This window comes from Vombatus ursinus, unplaced genomic scaffold (genome assembly GCF_900497805.2).
Source record: "Vombatus ursinus unplaced genomic scaffold, bare-nosed wombat genome assembly UNPS02014811.1, whole genome shotgun sequence".
NCBI lineage: Eukaryota > Metazoa > Chordata > Mammalia > Diprotodontia > Vombatidae > Vombatus > Vombatus ursinus.
Genome location: NW_020954589.1, coordinates 6008644 through 6024455, shown reverse-complemented (window position 1 = coordinate 6024455; position 15812 = coordinate 6008644). Strand labels below are relative to the sequence as shown.

The window sequence follows — 15812 nt, the reverse complement described above, 5'->3', positions numbered from 1 at the left end:
CTCTCTCTCTCTCTCTCTCTCTCTCTCTCTCTCTCTCTCTCTCTCTCCCTCTCTCCCTCTCTCCCTCTCCCCCTCACACACACACACCATTCTACGTCCCATCTCTGGACTTTTGCACAAACTTTCCCCTCCTACCCATAGCCACCCACGTGCTTCCTCCCCAGTGCCTCCTAGAATCTCTTGTTTCCTTCAAAACTCAACTCAAACACCATCTCCTACATGAGACCTTTTCTGGTCCCCTGTATTTATTTTATATGTGCTTATCACTCCTATAGAGTGGAGGTCTCATGAGGGCAGGGACTTTCATTTTTGCCTATTTATCCCCAGTGCCTAGGACATTGCCTGACATAGTAGGCACTTAATAAATGCTATTGATTGATTGGGAGGTTTGGGATCCAGAGAGGATTTTAGAGTAGCAGTGATGTCTTCCTATCCTCTGCTCTCTCCTTCTTGAGGCTTAAGAAAAATAAATAAAGCATTAACTACTACTTGTTTACAATTCCATCACCTAACATGGTGTCCTCCATATAGTGGACATCAAAAAACATTTGTGTCTGTTAATAGGGGTTTGGAAAACAGTCTTGGAGTACCCTTCATGAATTATTAAGCGTAAAAGCCATCAGGGCGCTAGAGGGGGGGTGTGTGTGTGTGTGTTGCACCATTGTAGGGGGTGAGGAGGGAGCCTCCCCTCAACATACTAGATGAATAGGTCTTTAAGGGGAGTTGAGTCTAGCCATCCTCCCATCTGTTTCTTCCAGGTCGTGATACGTTATTGGGAGCCAGTGCCAGAGGGCCCAGTCCTCTGGGAAGCACAGTCAGAGCCCTGGGTGACCTGGGTACCCCTTCTCTGCTTTGTGATGCACATCATAGCTTGGCTCCTCATTTTTAGTATCCTCTTGGTTTTTGACTATCCTGAGCTCATGGGCCTCAAACAGGTAATATTTCCAGTCCCCGGGTGTCCAGCCTTGGGACTTCATTCCTTACCTCTTCCAAGACTTGAATCGCCTTCAATCTCCCCATGCCCTAACCAGTCCTCACAGGGTTTTTGCTCCACCCTAACCAGTCTACCAGTTACCTTTCTTTTCTTTCCCTTAATGGGGCCATGATCCAAAACCCCTCCCCCTAAGTCCAGAAATGATGGTGGCTCCCATGGATTTGTAGGAGAGTTAAGAGCCAAGAGTTAGACTCGGAGGGGAGACCTTAGTCCCAAGGATTGGAGGAGGATTAGACTTATGTCCTTGGAGACATGGAAGAGGTAACCTTGAAAGACAAGCAGAGCAGCTTTTTATAAGGAATTGAGGGAGGGAATGGAATTAGAGGCAAAGGGATATGATGATTGAATTTCTGATCTAATGTCCTCCCATCCCTCTCCCATAGGTATATTACCATGTGCTGGGGCTAGGGGAGCCATTGGCCCTGAAGTCCCCTCGGGCACTGAGACTCTTTGAGCACTTGAGACATCCTGTGTGTGTGGAACTCCTGACAGTGCTGTGGGCTGTGCCCCGATTGGGCCTTGATAGAATCCTCTTGGCTGCACTGCTCACCCTCTACCTGGGCTTGGCACATGGGCTAGACCAGCAAGACTTGCGATACCTCCATGCCCAGCTTCAAAGAAAGCTTCAATTACTTTCTGGGCCCCACGATGTAGATGCTGATTGAAATCTAACCCCTCGGATAAAACTGTGGTCCCTAGGCTCTAAAGCCCTGACTGCCCCCACCCCTACTCCCCATTCAGAGTTCTGTTCCCTGAAATCTAAGAGCTATCTTAGAGAATCTGTTTTCTGGACTTTTACTCCTGAACTTAAGGTTTCTCTAACTTAGGAGGCCACACCTTGAAGCTTGAGGCTGCATGCTTCTGGGTCCTTAGATGCCTCCCCCACCCCCCCAAACTGTCTCTCCTGAATTCCCAACTCTCCTCCTTGACTCCAAATTCCTCTCTGTGATACAGTTCTCTGGATATGGTATGCAGCTAGCTACCTGACTTGGAACCCATACTCAGATCCCAGATTTAGTATCCCTTAATCCAGAATCCCACTCCTTTACCTAAAGATACCTCAATTCAGTCTACAAAGAGAGATGAGATATTGGGGGAGGAATGAGGATTTTGGGTCTCTTTCTGCCTATTTTCTTCTCCAAATCCTGGGGGAAGAGGTTGACCCTGATCCACAACCCCATTCTCAGGGACCCCTTCCTTTTCCTTTATATCTTTACCCACCCGGGAGTTAGACTGGAACTGAAGTGTTTTCCAGCCTCTAGATTGAAGTACCTTTCCTTAGCTCCCTATCTCCCAATCTCCCATCCTCCAGCCCTTCCCTCAGAGTCCTTAAGGTTCTTTTTAGAATTTCTCCCTCACGTAGGCTCTATATCCTCAGAGCAGATGTTGGGAGGATGGGGCAGGAACCTCTTCACTCCCCATCTCAGTGACTTCATGTTTTCCAGAGAACATGTAAGAAGCTGGCAAATAAATCCAAATACCATGTCTTTTCTTCATGTGCCACTTATGGCCACAAGTGTTTATCTCTGGTTGGGAGAGTTAGTTGGGTCTGGATCCTTTTTTTTGGGGGGGGGAGGCAGTTGGGGTTAAGTAACTTGCCCAGAGTCACACTGCTAGTAAATGTTATATATCTGAGGTCGAATTTGAACTCAAGTCCTCCTGACTCCAGGGCCAGCACTCTATCCACTGCGCCACCTAGTTGCCCCTGGATCTGGATCCTTAGAGAATGGAAGGGAGAACTGAAATAGGAAGAGTGGAGTGGTAGGTCGAAGACTGTCTCAGCAGCTACAAAGTAGGGGATGGGGATGAAGGGTGGAAAGTAATTTATTAAAAAGCAAATGCTTGCAGTAACTAGAGCTACTGTTCCCTCCAGTGGCCACTACGCTTTGGTCATCCCTAAAGCTGCATTCTACCTTTTTGAGGATGCCCTACTCCTTCCACTAGCAGTCCGGCCTGCCAACAACACCTGAATGATCTCAGGGTCGGGTGGGCTCCTGAGTTGAAAGGTGGAAGCCCAGTCTCTAACTAAATCAAAGCCAAGCATCCTCCACTCAGTCTCCATCAATCTCGCCGACTTTGATCCCAGACCCGCCCCACCCGCCAATCGCTTTCAATTGCCACTCTCAGCCTGGCATTAATGACCAGCGACCCTACAATAATAAAGCTGTGGGAGCTGAGAAGGGAGGAGGGGCAGGAGATGGGCAGGGCAGGACGGCTCTCGGCAGCTGCAGCTTCCTCCCTGGGTCCCCCCAGGGGCCTGAGTCACGGGCCACCGCCCAGGACCGGGGCTTTGGGAGGGGGAAAGAGGAGGGCGGAAAGATTGGGGGTGGGGGGTGGAGAGTCACTGGAAAAGTTGGTTGGAAAGGACACCTAGGTCCCACAGGGCAGAACGGCCGAAGGAGAGTGAGGCAGCTGGAGATCGAGGACCGGGATTCTTGGGTCTCAGAGAGGAATGAGAGCGGTGAGCCAGGGGATCTGCGCGTCTGAGAGCGCTTCCCAGACAAGAGGCAGCTAGGGGTCCTGGGGGCGGGAGGCCCCACCCCTTGCAGCGAGTTCCGCCTCTCGCCCCCTTCTCTCTCCCCATTGTCCTCAGACAAAGCGGTCGCCGCCCCCAGCCCGGCCCCCCTCGGTTTGGGTCTGTCTCTCCTCCTCCCTCCTTCCCTCCTTCCTCCCTCCTTCCCTCCTTCCTCCCTCCCATCTCCAACTCTCCCTCGTTCCCTCTCTTCCTCTTCCTTCTTTCCCTCTCCAGACGCTTTTTCGACCTCGCACCCCCTCCCTCCCCAGAGGGACCCTGCCGTACGTGAGTTGGGGGGGGGTCAGACTTATAGGAAAGGTGTCCCCTTCCTCATCACCTCCAGCCGCCACCCTTTCTCCCTCCACTGTTTCTTCAAGCTAGGCGATTTTCTTTGTGTAGCGATTGGCGGGAGGAGTAGAGCGAGAATGACTAGGGACCGCAACATCTCGGTTTCAGGGTTAGAATGACTACGGGGCCTGGGGGTGAGGGGTGGGGTGGACGCCCAGGTTCCTAACTGAGGTGAAGAGGGCTGGGAACCAGAACTGGACATCTGGGTCCTAGGACTGGGATGAAGATTATAGGCTAGAGGGAGGAGTGGACATCTGGGTTCTGAGAACGGGTTGGGTGCCTGGACTCCTGGTTTCCGAAAGTCCCCGGGTACTGTCTTTTCCCAGACCCGCCCCAAGAGGCGGGGTGCGTGGGCCTGGTGGTGGGGGTGGCCCGAGACAAGAGGGGCGTGGCTGGTGAGAGGTTGGAGGGGAAGCAAGAGTCCGCTAGGGGCCACGCTGTGACTGGCAGGTCTGCTGCACAGTTCCCTCCTCCCCTCTGTCCTTTTCCCCTTCTTACCCTTTCCCCTACCCCTTTAATACACCCTTACCTCTCCGTTTTTCCGTGTCCACTCCCCCAACACCATGGCTTTGCTTTTTCACCCCACACGCCAGGAATTCCCCTAGCCTCCATATCTCCTCCTTTAGCCACCCCACTTGGTTTCTTCCTCTGGTTCCTCTCCCAAACTGTCTTCTCTTCTTTTTTCTCTTCTCTCATCTAAAATATTCTGTCATCCTCCACCATACCCCAATATTCTATCTTGTTTTTTTCCCCCATTCTCCTAGCATTCTTCTCTTCCACTATATCTCTGTCTCTTCCCTCTCACTATATCTCTGTCTCTTCCCTCCCCCTACATTTCTTATGTTCAGTTCCTCAGTATTTCCTCTGTTTTCTCCCTGTCTTATCATTCTTTCTAGCAGTTTTCTCCCCTTTCCTAATCTTCCCATCTTTCCCTCCTCCCAGGGGGTTATCTCTTCCTTTATTCTTCCTTGTATTCCCACATAAACTCTATACCACATTTCCTCTCCCTCTCTGTCCTACCAGTACTCTCATTCTCTAATTCTCCTACTTCTTTCTTCTCCTTGACAACACGCCCTCACTGCTCCATCTCCTCCCCTCCAGTTCTCTTCCCCCACTGGGACCATGGCTACTGTCCCAGATTGGAAGCTACAACTACTAGCCAGGCGAAGACAAGAGGAGGCTGCCGTTCGAGGCCGGGAGCAGGCTGAGAAGGATCGACTGGCCCAGATGCCAGCCTGGAAACGGGGGCTGTTGGAGAGACGCCGTGCCAAGCTAGGAGTGCCAGTGGGGGAACCAGGTCCTGGGAATGAGGCTACAGATGCAGCACCTCCTGAGCCTGATGAGCCTGTTGTCCTTCTGGAGGCCATCGGACCTGTCCACCAGAACCGCTTCATCCGCCAAGAGCGCCAAGAACTGAAGCAGCAACAGCAGCAGCAGCAGGGTGCCGAAGAGCAGCTCACTGATCGCAAGCCACCTGAAGGTCGAGGACATATTTCAGGGAGAGTGGAAGCCCGAGAGCAGAGATCCAGCACTGCAGAGGCTCAGGAACAGAGTCTGGTGGGAAGAGAGTCAAGAGAGCAGAGGCTGAGCCTGGGGGAGTCTGTAGATAGGAAGCTGGGGGTAGCAGAAGTTCGGGAGCAGAGCCTTAGGCCTGCAGAGGCTTTGGAATGGAGATTAAGCCCTAGGGAGACAGAGGAGAGAAGCTCAGGACTATCAGAGTCACGGAAATGGAAGAAAAGCCCCGCGGAAGCTCGAGAACGAAATGCGAATCCAGTAGAACCTCAAGAACAGACTTCTGGGGGATCTGAAATGGGAGAATGTAGGCTGAGCTCAGGAGACCATGAAGACCATGGAGAGCATGGAGAACAAAGACTAGGGGTGACAGAGATACATAAATGGAGGATGAATTCTAGAGAAGTCTACGAACAGAGCCCAGAGCCATTGGGGGCTCAAGAAAGGAGGTTAAACCCAGGAGAAGAAAGCAAAAGGAGATCAGGGGAATTGGGGCCTGAACAGAGACTAATGCAAAGGAAATCCAGGGAGAACTCAGGACTTTTGGAGACACAAAGATGTAGATTAAGTCCTGGTGAGTTTCGAGAACGAAGCCCAGGGGTAACGGAGGCAGCAGAAATGAGGTTGAATCCAGGAGATGATGTAGAGAAGAATTCTAGACCGATGGAACTACGGAAATGGAGACTGAACTCTGGGAAGGCTCGAGAATGGAGCCCTGGAAGGTCAGAGGCTCAAGAGCAGAAGACAGACTCTGGAGATCAGAAGTTGCTATTGCCTGGGCCGAAGGCTGAAGAAGGGAGGACAGAGGCTGCTGTAGAGGAAGCTGGGGATGGAGGCAGGGTGGTGAGCTCCCTTAGAAGCCACTACTCTGTAACCTCCCCCCCACCACCTGAGGAAGTTGGGACCAGAGGCTCAGGGCCTCAGGAAGAGGAAGCAGCAGAGGCTCAGCCCCCACCACCACCCTCAGTATCTCCCCTACCCCCTGCCCCACCAACTCCTCAGCCCCCAGGGGACCCACTGATGAGTCGCCTGTTCTATGGGGTGAAACCTGGGCCTGGGGTAGGGGCCCCCCGCCGCAGTGGACACACCTTCACAGTTAACCCCAGGCGGTCTGGGCCCCCTGCAGCCCCTGCAGCCCCTGCCCCACCTGAACCCCAGGTCCCTGGCCCTGGGAAGAAGCGGTACCCCACTGCTGAGGAGATACTGGTGCTTGGGGGCTACCTCCGTCTCAGCCGAAGCTGCCTCGCCAAGGGGTCCCCTGAGAGACACCATAAACAGGTAGGGAAGTCTAGCCTGGCCCCTTTGAGCTCCCATTCACCAACTCTCTCTGGGCCTCTTACTTTGTCTTTTTCGCTATGTCCTCTGTCCTTATATTTCACTGTCTCGCCCGACTTCCTCTTTTATCCCCCTTTTCCAGTCATCTTTCCCTAGGGAAAATGCTGTCATGGTCTCCCTCTATTAGTCTGTCTCTGTCTCTGGGTGTGTCTCTTTTTTTCTCTCACTTCCCTTAGGCACTGAATTCTTCCTGGCCTCTTTTCCTCTGTTTGGTAAAGTATGTATGGGCATCTGCTCATTTCTCCCCACTCTAGGGGAAGAGAGGAACTGCTGGCCCCACCAGACATGAAAAAGTGGGCTAAATTAAACCTTTAATCCAGACAGGGAACAGTAAGGGAAAATTACATTTTAGGAAAAGAATGTAATAGAAAGAAGTTTGGGGGATAATTTTCCCAGGAATGGCAAATTAGTGCCCTAGGAGAGAAGGGAGACTGATGGAGGTTTTCTTACTCCTGGAGAGAAGAGTAGAAGAGGAAAATGGATTGTTTGGGTTGGGGATAGAGGCCAGTGTAGAGAAGAGCAGAAAGAGAACAATGAAAGCAGAGGAAACAGAATGTTTCAGAGAAGGCCCTTGAACCCTAAATCTGCCCCAGGGTGAGACCAAGACACAGTAGCTGCTTGAAGCTGATGACCCTGGGGTTGTACATGCCAGCTGTGCCCCAGCCACAGACAGTAGTTCTCTTTTCTCTTGAGCACAAGAAGAGCCTTCTCCAAAATACTCCCCTTACTGTCCCCTCCCTCCTTCCCTGGGGTTTCCCTTTTTCCCCAGATCTGGCTCAGTAGCTGGTTTTCCTCTCTGTGGCTTTCCACTCTGGCCTCTCCCTCCCTCTAGGGTGGAAAATATCAGAAGAAAGCCAAAGAATGAAGCTGAGAAAGCAGGAGTTGGGAGTGGAGATTGGTTGGAGGATGCTATAGTCATCACCAGAGAGTTTTGGGAGCCCTGCCCTCCCTCTTCCACCCTCTTTCACTGAAGGGCATGCCCTGGGGTGGAGGGTAAATATAGTTTAACTCCAGCAGAAGGGACTTTAGTAAAGACTTTCAGAGAGTGGAAAAAAACTAGGTTGGAATTGGGGGAGTGGGGTCAGCTAAAGCATTTCTTTCCTTCTTGGTAAGAATTATCCTTCCATTCTACTCCTTCTCCCCCCCCCAACCAACATGGAAGGTCACTTCCTCAACCTAGATCAACCAACCAATTTCTGTCCTAAGAGACAGTCACAGAATCATAGAATGTTAAAGCTGAAAGGTACTTTAGAAAACATCTCTTATAGATGATACAACTGAATATCTCTAGGATAAGAATTGTTTTAGAATCAGCAATTTCCATCAGTTTTGTTTTTGGTTTTTTTTTAATTTCTGTCACAGTTTTTGAAGTCCTTCCTAGTATCATGATCTCTGCTGCTATAATCCTTGTTTTTTTTTGTTACAATAATCTCACATTTATATATTGCTTTTAGATTTATTAACTTCTTTCTCCACAACACTATGAGGTAATAAAGAACTATTACCATTTAACAGATTTAAAGATTTGAATCTGAAATTTTAAAAGGTTAAATGACTTGCCCAAGATTGCATAGTTACTAAGTGGGAAAACAATCTCTCAGTGGCAATAGGAAATGGCCCTTTGGAAACAGGAAGATCATCTGATTAGGTTCAATCTCAGGACCACTTCACTCCACAGATCATTTTTCTGTACATTTGGACCCATCTCCAACACCACTGCCCCCTTAGGAAGTCCAATCTCAGCTCCTCTGACTATGGAGGTCCTTATCATTGGATGTTGAACTAAGAGATAGTTTGGGAGATGAGGTCTTTGGGTCCTGGAAGTGGAGGAAATGCTCTGCTAAGTGGAAGAAATAACCTCACATCAAGTTTTCAGGTGAAGTTATGAAGAAATTTCATCTGCCAAGATTTTGAGAATGAGTATGGAATTCGAGTCTAGGCAAGGAATGGTAACAGTGGTGAAGAAAGAGGGCTGCTGCCCTCACTATTCTGGGCATATTAGAGAGTAAAGAAAACCTCCAGGAGAATGGTCCGAGGCTCAGCTAGGAGTGGCACCCCTCTTCTGATTGGGATGTTTCTTTACAGAAGCCCTTGGTCCTATTGCAAGCTAACATTGTTCGAGTTTAGAGGTAGGTGGTGTTGGGGAAAGCTAACCTTTTATATAAAGCTTTACAATCCACAGAGCTTTTTCCTCATAGCAATCATGGGAGGTAGATGGTCCAAGTGTAAGTTTAGAGATAAGTAAACTGAGGTTCAGAGAGCCTCTGCCATCAAGTGATTTGCCCAAGGTCAGGGAGTAAATGGCAGACCCAAAACTAGAACCCAGGTTTTATGAATCCAAATCTAGTGCTCCTTCTACTAGGTTTCCACAGCTGGTTGGAACAGCGGAGCCTGGGTTCCTGAGGGGAACTAGCAAGTGGATGGCAGGGGTAAAAAAGTTGATGAAGGTAGTAGGGGTAGTCTAAGTCCTGGTGTAGGGGAGCAGTGAACGCATCATCCAAACAGGAAGGCTAGGGCGGGAACCGGAAGTCTAGTGGGGCCAAGTGTGGTGGGGGTGTATGGAGGTGGGGGGGGGGGGGCTGGGCTGCATGCCCAGACCATGCTCTGCACTACTCAGGATGTGGTGAGAGAAGAAGGAAGCAGGGTCTAGGAGGAGCGGGGGGGAAGGGAGAAAGAAGCATTCTTACAAAGGGTGGGACGCAAACATCTAGTTCCTTAGCCCTCTTATTCTCTAGATCCCTTCCTCTTCGCCACCCCTTTCACCCAGAAGACCCTGCTGTCTTCAGGAACTGAATAATTCTGTCTCCATCTCCCACCCCCACCCCTACCCCCTATAGTGACTAGACGATGGAGTGCAACCTCCAAGTCTTCCCCACCCCATTGCTTTCCCTAAACAACTCCTACTAACCTTCATTAATTCTAACAAATTCATCTTCCCCATTATCCAGATATAAAACTCAGCCCCAATAATCCAGTCCACTCCTATGGATTGGAAACCCCATCCCGTCTTCCCAGAGCACCCTTGGCTCAGCAAAGAGGCCCCGCCTATACCCTCACCAGGCCCCCTTCTGACCTTATATAGCTGGTGGGAGAGCAGAGAATGAGTCACCCCCAGAGCCACTGTGCATTCCTGAGCAACCCAGTCAGAGAGGATGGGGGCTGGGGGAGAACTAACTCAAGAAGGGAGAAGATATTAATTTAGGATAAGTAAAAGAATGTTTTATTTCACAAGAAGATAACAAATTTACATACAGAATGCCTAATCCTAGAGATGATAAGCAGAAAATAGAGTTTGGATAACCTTTAGATTGACAGATCTATAATTGTCTATCAAAGGAGGCTGGAATATACTTATGGTTTGCCTTGGGGGGATGATTGTGCCCTCCCACGGCATGGACCTCAAGGCCTCTGTTGACAACCCAACACTTGGCCATTACACTATGGGCATGATTTAGCCAGGATCTGATCCCTCTGTTTGCCATGTTCATATATTTATAATTGAAAGGGGCCTTAGCAATCATCTAGTCTGATTCCCCTCTTTTACTTATGAGGAAGCTGAAACCCAGGAAAAGGAAGTGATTTGCCCAAAATCACAAAAGTAGTAAGTAGCAGAGTCAGGATTTGAACCCAGGTTCTCTGACTCCTAATCTAGTGCTCTTCCAAATCCCCTCCATCCTTAGCCTCTAATATGTAGTCCCCAACAGTATTCCTCTTTCTAGGTCCCACTCTTCTCAAGAACACCTCAGATATCTAAGTTGCCTGGCCTTACCATTTTCCCAGACTGATTCCTTGGGGAGACTAGAAATGGTTCTTGGAGTTTTCCCCTATTTTGCCCCCTTAATCTGTATGACCTTCAGCATTAATCCCTCCCTCTCCCTTGCTCTGAGCTTCTTATGGGGGGAGGGGAGTAGAGTTGGGAAGCTCAGCTTTTAATAACTGGGATTTAGTCTGCACATGTGCTGGTTTGTTTAGTGAGGTTTTCTGCCTCTGGGTCTGCTCTTCTGTCCACTCTGCTTGTCCAAACCTCTTCCCCCACCACACATTTGTAGGCTCTCCAGTCTGGTGTTCTCTGACCCCTGTGTTAGTCATGGGTCCTCTTGGAGTGACCTAAGGTTACTAGCTTGTTTTTTAATCTTTGCCCCTTTATGGTTAGGGAAGTTCTTTCTCTCCCTCCTCTCCTCTTCTCAAAACTCAGGATAGCTTACCTCTCCTCAGCTTATCTTTGATCCTGCCCTCTTCGCCTAGGAAAATAGAGCCAGATACCTGACTCCTTTAGGTTTTTTAGCTTGTAGGGAGAACAGTTACAGGCTAGTGGAACAAGTGACTTTGGTCATAGGTTCATATAGTTAGTACTGGAAGGGACTTCAAGGGTCATCTAGTCCAACTCCTTCATTTGGTAGATAAGGAAAGTGAGGTTTAAAGAACTCAAGCAACTTGCCCAAGGTTATACAGATAGTAAGTGGGAGAACCAAGAAGCCTAGACTCCAAATCAGAATTTTTAACACAGAACCACTGTGGCTCCCAATGTATCTGGAAAGGGCCTGGACACCAAAACAAGGGAAAATATGGGAGTGGAAGGCCAAAGACCAAGATTCCTCCTGGGAAGAGGAAAGGCACATTGTTGTGTTAAGGGGTAGAGGTGAAGAGAGAGAAATAATGCTTTTTTTGATGTGGAGAGGTCCAGGCCCAGCCCATTAAATCCATTATCTGTTCAATGCCGACCTCTCCCATCTTCACCCTGTTCATTTATGTTGGGTCTCCTGGCTTTACTTTTTTCTCTTCCTTTCCTTCTGCCTTCTTAGCTCAAAATTTCTTTTAATGAGTCAGCCCTGGAGACCACCTATCAGTATCCTTCTGAAAGTTCTGTGCTGGAGGAGTTGGGCCCTGAGCCTGAAGCCCCCAGTACTCCTGGTCCCTCCCCATCCCTGCCAGATGAAGAAGAGGATGAAGAGGAGTTGCTGCTACTACAAAAGGAACTTCGGGGAGGACTGCAGACCAAGGCCCTGCTAGTGGGTAAGTTGCCCCTACCTGGTGATGTCTATCAAGCTTGTCTAGGCTGCCATCTGGTGTCTGTTGTGAGAAAGGCCGCTCAGAATCTAAGGGGATTTTAGGTAGGGGAGGTTGGGAGGAGTGACACCCGGAAAGCCCTGGGGCAAACCTAGCATTTTTTAGAGGGAGGCTGGGACCTAGAAGTAGAATGTGATTGAGCAGTGAGAGCTCCCTGAGGGCAGAGATTGTTTTAGCAGTTGCCTAGGGATCTATAAACAGATTTAAGACCTTGAACTTGGATGGGGGGAAAAAAATCACATCTTTATTTTTACTACCTTCTTAATGTAGTGTCAATGGGACCAGAACTGGCCTCATGGGTGGCTGGAGCAGAAACAGACAGAGCAGGCTAGAGACAGGAGAGTCAGGAGACAAACCGACATTTGTTTACTTTCAGACTGAGGAAAACAACACCTTCAGGCAGAAGTCAACCCCCCGCCCCCCTTCTAAGAAGAAGAGCCTAACATGCTGGGCTAAAGGCAGATCTTATGTATGTTCTGGTCTGGACCATGACATAATCATTTTTAGTCTTGAGTTACTGTTCCCATGGGCCTGTAGGGAACAGTATTGTCTCAAGTCTTGGGGGTTGTGCCCACCCTTCGGGGGACAGAACCAGAATTCTGTGATGGGAACAGGAGTGGAGTACCTGTCAGTGACAAGGAACAGGGATTGTTGGCCCTGGGAAATAGGGGGAGTTAAATCGCTCAGTGAACACCTGGTGCTGGTCTAAGCAATACATTTTGCCAGAGGGTGAGATCATTCCAGGGTGCAAAGGATTATTGTTATGCCAAACTCAGGGCACAGCCTGCTTGCTGAAAACTGGGTCTGAAAAACAGGATATCTCCAAAATATTTTGACCTTAGCATTTTCTTCAGTTATGAATGTTGTTAATATTGTGATGAAAAGGGATCCGACTGACAAAGAGGTCCATTAGTCTATAATAAATCAATCAAGAAACATCATTAATCATCTACTATGATGGTAGAAAAATGTTAAGAACCCTAGTTTAGTTCAGTGATTGGCACATAGTAGGTACCTTGATTGATAAAGACATAGAATGTTAGAGTTGAACGAGAATTCAGAGGTCATTCTAATGCAAGTCTTTTGTGACTTATCCATAGTCACATAGCTAGTTAGTAACAAAGTCAAGATTAGAACTTGGCTCTCTTGCTTTCTAGTTCAGTGCCCTTCTCCCCCGAGAAAGTGGCTAAGAGGCTGGTGGGAGAGGGGGTGGGGCAGGATACAAAAGTCATTCTGTTTTGCTTATTCTTGCACCACACAGATGAGTCCTGTCGCCGGTGACCTTTCCAGCTGGGAGGGCAGAACTCCTTCCCACTCCTGAGCATTGAAGATCAATCTTCCATCCTTCCTAGAAGCTGCTGTGCTGACAGACCCCATAAAATGAGCTGTCAGGAAGGAGAAATCCCATGCACTTCCTTCTCCACCTCACCTCCCTTGTGCTGTGTCTGGGGGAGAACCTATCTCTGCCCTCCAACTCATGATCTTAGATTCAGACTGTTGTTCAATGCATCCTAGACATTTTCAGTGAAAGGAGAGAGCTTCTGGCTTGGTGTCTCCTGGGAGTCAAAGAACCCAAACCCCCTAGGAAAGGGGGCAAGGCCTACTGAGAGGGTAGAATTTTCCTTCCATCTGAATAGCACTCTCTCCATTGCTAACCCCATCGTGCCAACACCCCACCCTACCCCAAGGTTGGTAAGTGCAGGCCACCCTGCCTTGAGAAGTCCTGCCCTCATTCCCTCTGTTTGTTTACAGGTGCATCCATCCCCTCTGGGGGTTAAAGATGTATTTTTTCTCTGCCTGGGTCTCCACCCACTTATGTTTACAGCTTCCACTTTCCCAAGCCTCATTCAGCCAAAGTTCCAGGTTTACAAACCACACCTGCCATGGTTATGTTACCAACTCGGCCAGTGGGCGGTCCTCTCACTTGCCTTGTACTGTTTGGAGCTTGGCTTTCTTCTTGAATGTCTAGCCTCCGTAACCCTGCCTTGTTCAGTATTATTTTGGTCTTCCAAAAGGAGGAGGGGTGACCTCCATCTTTTCCTCCCTTGTAGTTAATTCTTGTATTTCTTCCAGTGACCCAGAATTAAACTGAAGAGGACATGAGAGGGTCCTAATGAAGCCCTACCTTGCATCTCCTTGTCTGTGGTCTTTTTTTTTCTTCTTGTTTAATTTTCCATAATAAAATGGAGGCCTCTCTGGCTACCTCTTTCATTCTTCTAGTGAGGGGTCAATGGGGTGGGAAAGCATGGAACTGACCAGATTTTCATTCGCTGGAGGAAGGGAAGGGCATTCCCTGTTCTGGGGAACAAATTGAACTCTCTTCTTTAGCTTTATTTGTTGGTAAGCAGAGGAAGAGACTTCTAACTGCAAAGGAAACAGCTTTGAGGAAAAAAGATCAAGTAAGAAGAACTGAAAAGATGGAGAAGTGGACCTGATGCCCTACACAAATAGCTAAGAAAAACTCCCTTCTCAGGGTGAGTAGCCCATAGAAGGGAGGTAGGGAGTTCTCTTGTAGCTGCCTCCAAAAGGAATAGGCTATGGACCTGGAAGGGCTTTCAGCGTTCATCTAGTCCAAACTTCTTCATTTTATGAACAAAGAAACTCAATCAACAAGCATTTATTAAGCACCTACTTTGTGCCAGGTACTGTGCTAAGCACTGGAGATACAAAGAACATCAAAAACTAGTTCCTGCTCTCAAGGAGCTCACGGACTAATGAGATCTGAAGACAACACGCAAACAATTATGTACAAATAAGACAGACACAAAATAAGTTAGAGATAATCAGCTGAGGGAAATCACTAGAATTAAGGAGGACTGGGAAAGGCTTCTCTTAAAAGGTAGAATTTTATGGAACTTGAAGGAAGCCAGGGTGACCAGGAGACAGAGATGAGGGAGAGAATTCCAGGACTAGGGGCAGCCATTGAAAATGCCCAGAATGGAGAAATGGAGTGCCTTGTTTGAGGAACAGCATGTAAGCCAGTATTGCTGGATTGCAGAGTAAGGTATAAAAAGACTAGAAAGGTGGGAGGAGGCCAGGTGACTGAGGGCTTTGTAGACCAAAGAACTTCGTATTTGATCCTAGAGGTAATAGGGAACCATTGCAGTTTATTGCATGGGAGAAGGGGGTTACCTGGTCAGACCTGTGCATTAAGGAAGATCAGTTTGACAGCTGAGTGGAGGATGGATTGGAGTGGGGAGAGACTTGAGGCAGGAAGACCAATCAGCAGGTTACTGAAATAGTTCAGGCATAAGGTGATAAGGGCTTGCAGCAGGATAGTGACAGAGTCAGAGTACAGAACAGGATGACGGATAGAGCAGTTGTTACAAAAAGTAGAAACAACACGATTTGGTGACAGATTGGTTGGGGGGTGGGGGGTAAAAGTGAGGAATTAAGGATGATACTGAGGCTACAAGCCCTGGGTAATTAAGAGGATGGTGGTGGACAATAATAGGAAAGTTAGGAAGAGGGGAGGCCTTGGAGGGAAAAATAATGAGTTCAGTTTTGGACCTGTTGAGTTTAAGATGTCTACAGAACTTCCATCTGTTAATGGGAGAATAGAGGTCAGGAGAGAGGTGAGGGGCTAGGTAAGTAGATCTGAGAGTCATCAGTATAGAGATGATAATTGAATCCATGGAAGCTGATGGAATCACCAAATGAAATAGTATAAAGGGAAAGGAGAAGAGGGCACACTTTGGGGACACCCAAGGTTAGTGGACATCACTTAAATGAATGAATAAAACATTTATTAAGTGGCTGCTATGTACAAAGTACTGTGCTAAGCACTAGGGATACACATAGAAAGGTAAAACAGTCCCTACTCTTAATCAAGGAGCTCACATTAGCTCATATTAATAAATCTTAATTAAACAAAATCTTAATCAAAGTGCTCACATAGCTCACATCCTTCCCAAGATAATGACTGAAGGTCCGAGGTTGGAAACACTACTATTCCCAAGACTCTTGGGTTCAGGATCTGGGCTGTGCCCATCAGGTTCTGAAAGGACATAGTAGTCAAGGTTGTGATGATGGTAGTCTGAC

At 48.4% G+C, this 15812-nt stretch overlaps 2 protein-coding genes across 3 annotated transcripts in view; both read left to right on the top strand.

Annotated features, from left to right (window-relative positions):
• The window catches only part of NRM (nurim), a 4575-nt gene extending 2078 nt beyond the window's left edge, over positions 1-2497 (top strand). The window contains exons 3-4 of the mRNA XM_027876738.1: positions 759-935; positions 1378-2497. Of these exons, the coding sequence (XP_027732539.1) occupies positions 759-935; positions 1378-1659 (459 nt within the window). The 3' untranslated portion in view covers positions 1660-2497. The remainder of the gene's footprint in view (positions 1-758; positions 936-1377) is intronic.
• An 809-nt stretch (positions 2498-3306) lies between these two features.
• Positions 3307-13971, top strand: PPP1R18 (protein phosphatase 1 regulatory subunit 18). Of its 2 annotated transcripts, none has more exons than XM_027876715.1 (4): positions 3307-3455; positions 4959-6647; positions 11507-11717; positions 12148-12752. In XM_027876715.1, the coding sequence occupies exons 1-4, from the start codon at positions 3447-3449 to the stop codon at positions 12150-12152; spliced, it is 1914 nt and encodes a 637-aa protein (XP_027732516.1). In that variant the 5' UTR covers positions 3307-3446; the 3' UTR covers positions 12153-12752. The 2 variants fall into 2 exon arrangements, with proteins under 2 accessions (XP_027732516.1, XP_027732515.1); XM_027876714.1 differs by lacking the exon at positions 12148-12752 and adding an exon at positions 13033-13971 and having other exon boundaries at positions 3310-3455.
• Positions 13972-15812: the final 1841 nt, after the last annotated feature.

What these genes read in the sequence shown, in the direction of transcription:
- PPP1R18 (XM_027876714.1), top strand. An exon ending in CTGAGAGACACCATAAACAG is followed by an intron (nt 6,648 to 11,506) that starts GTAGGGAAGTCT and finishes CTGCCTTCTTAG; the next exon opens with CTCAAAATTTCTTTTAATGA. An exon ending in GACCAAGGCCCTGCTAGTGG is followed by an intron (nt 11,718 to 13,032) that starts GTAAGTTGCCCC and finishes TGCACCACACAG; the next exon opens with ATGAGTCCTGTCGCCGGTGA.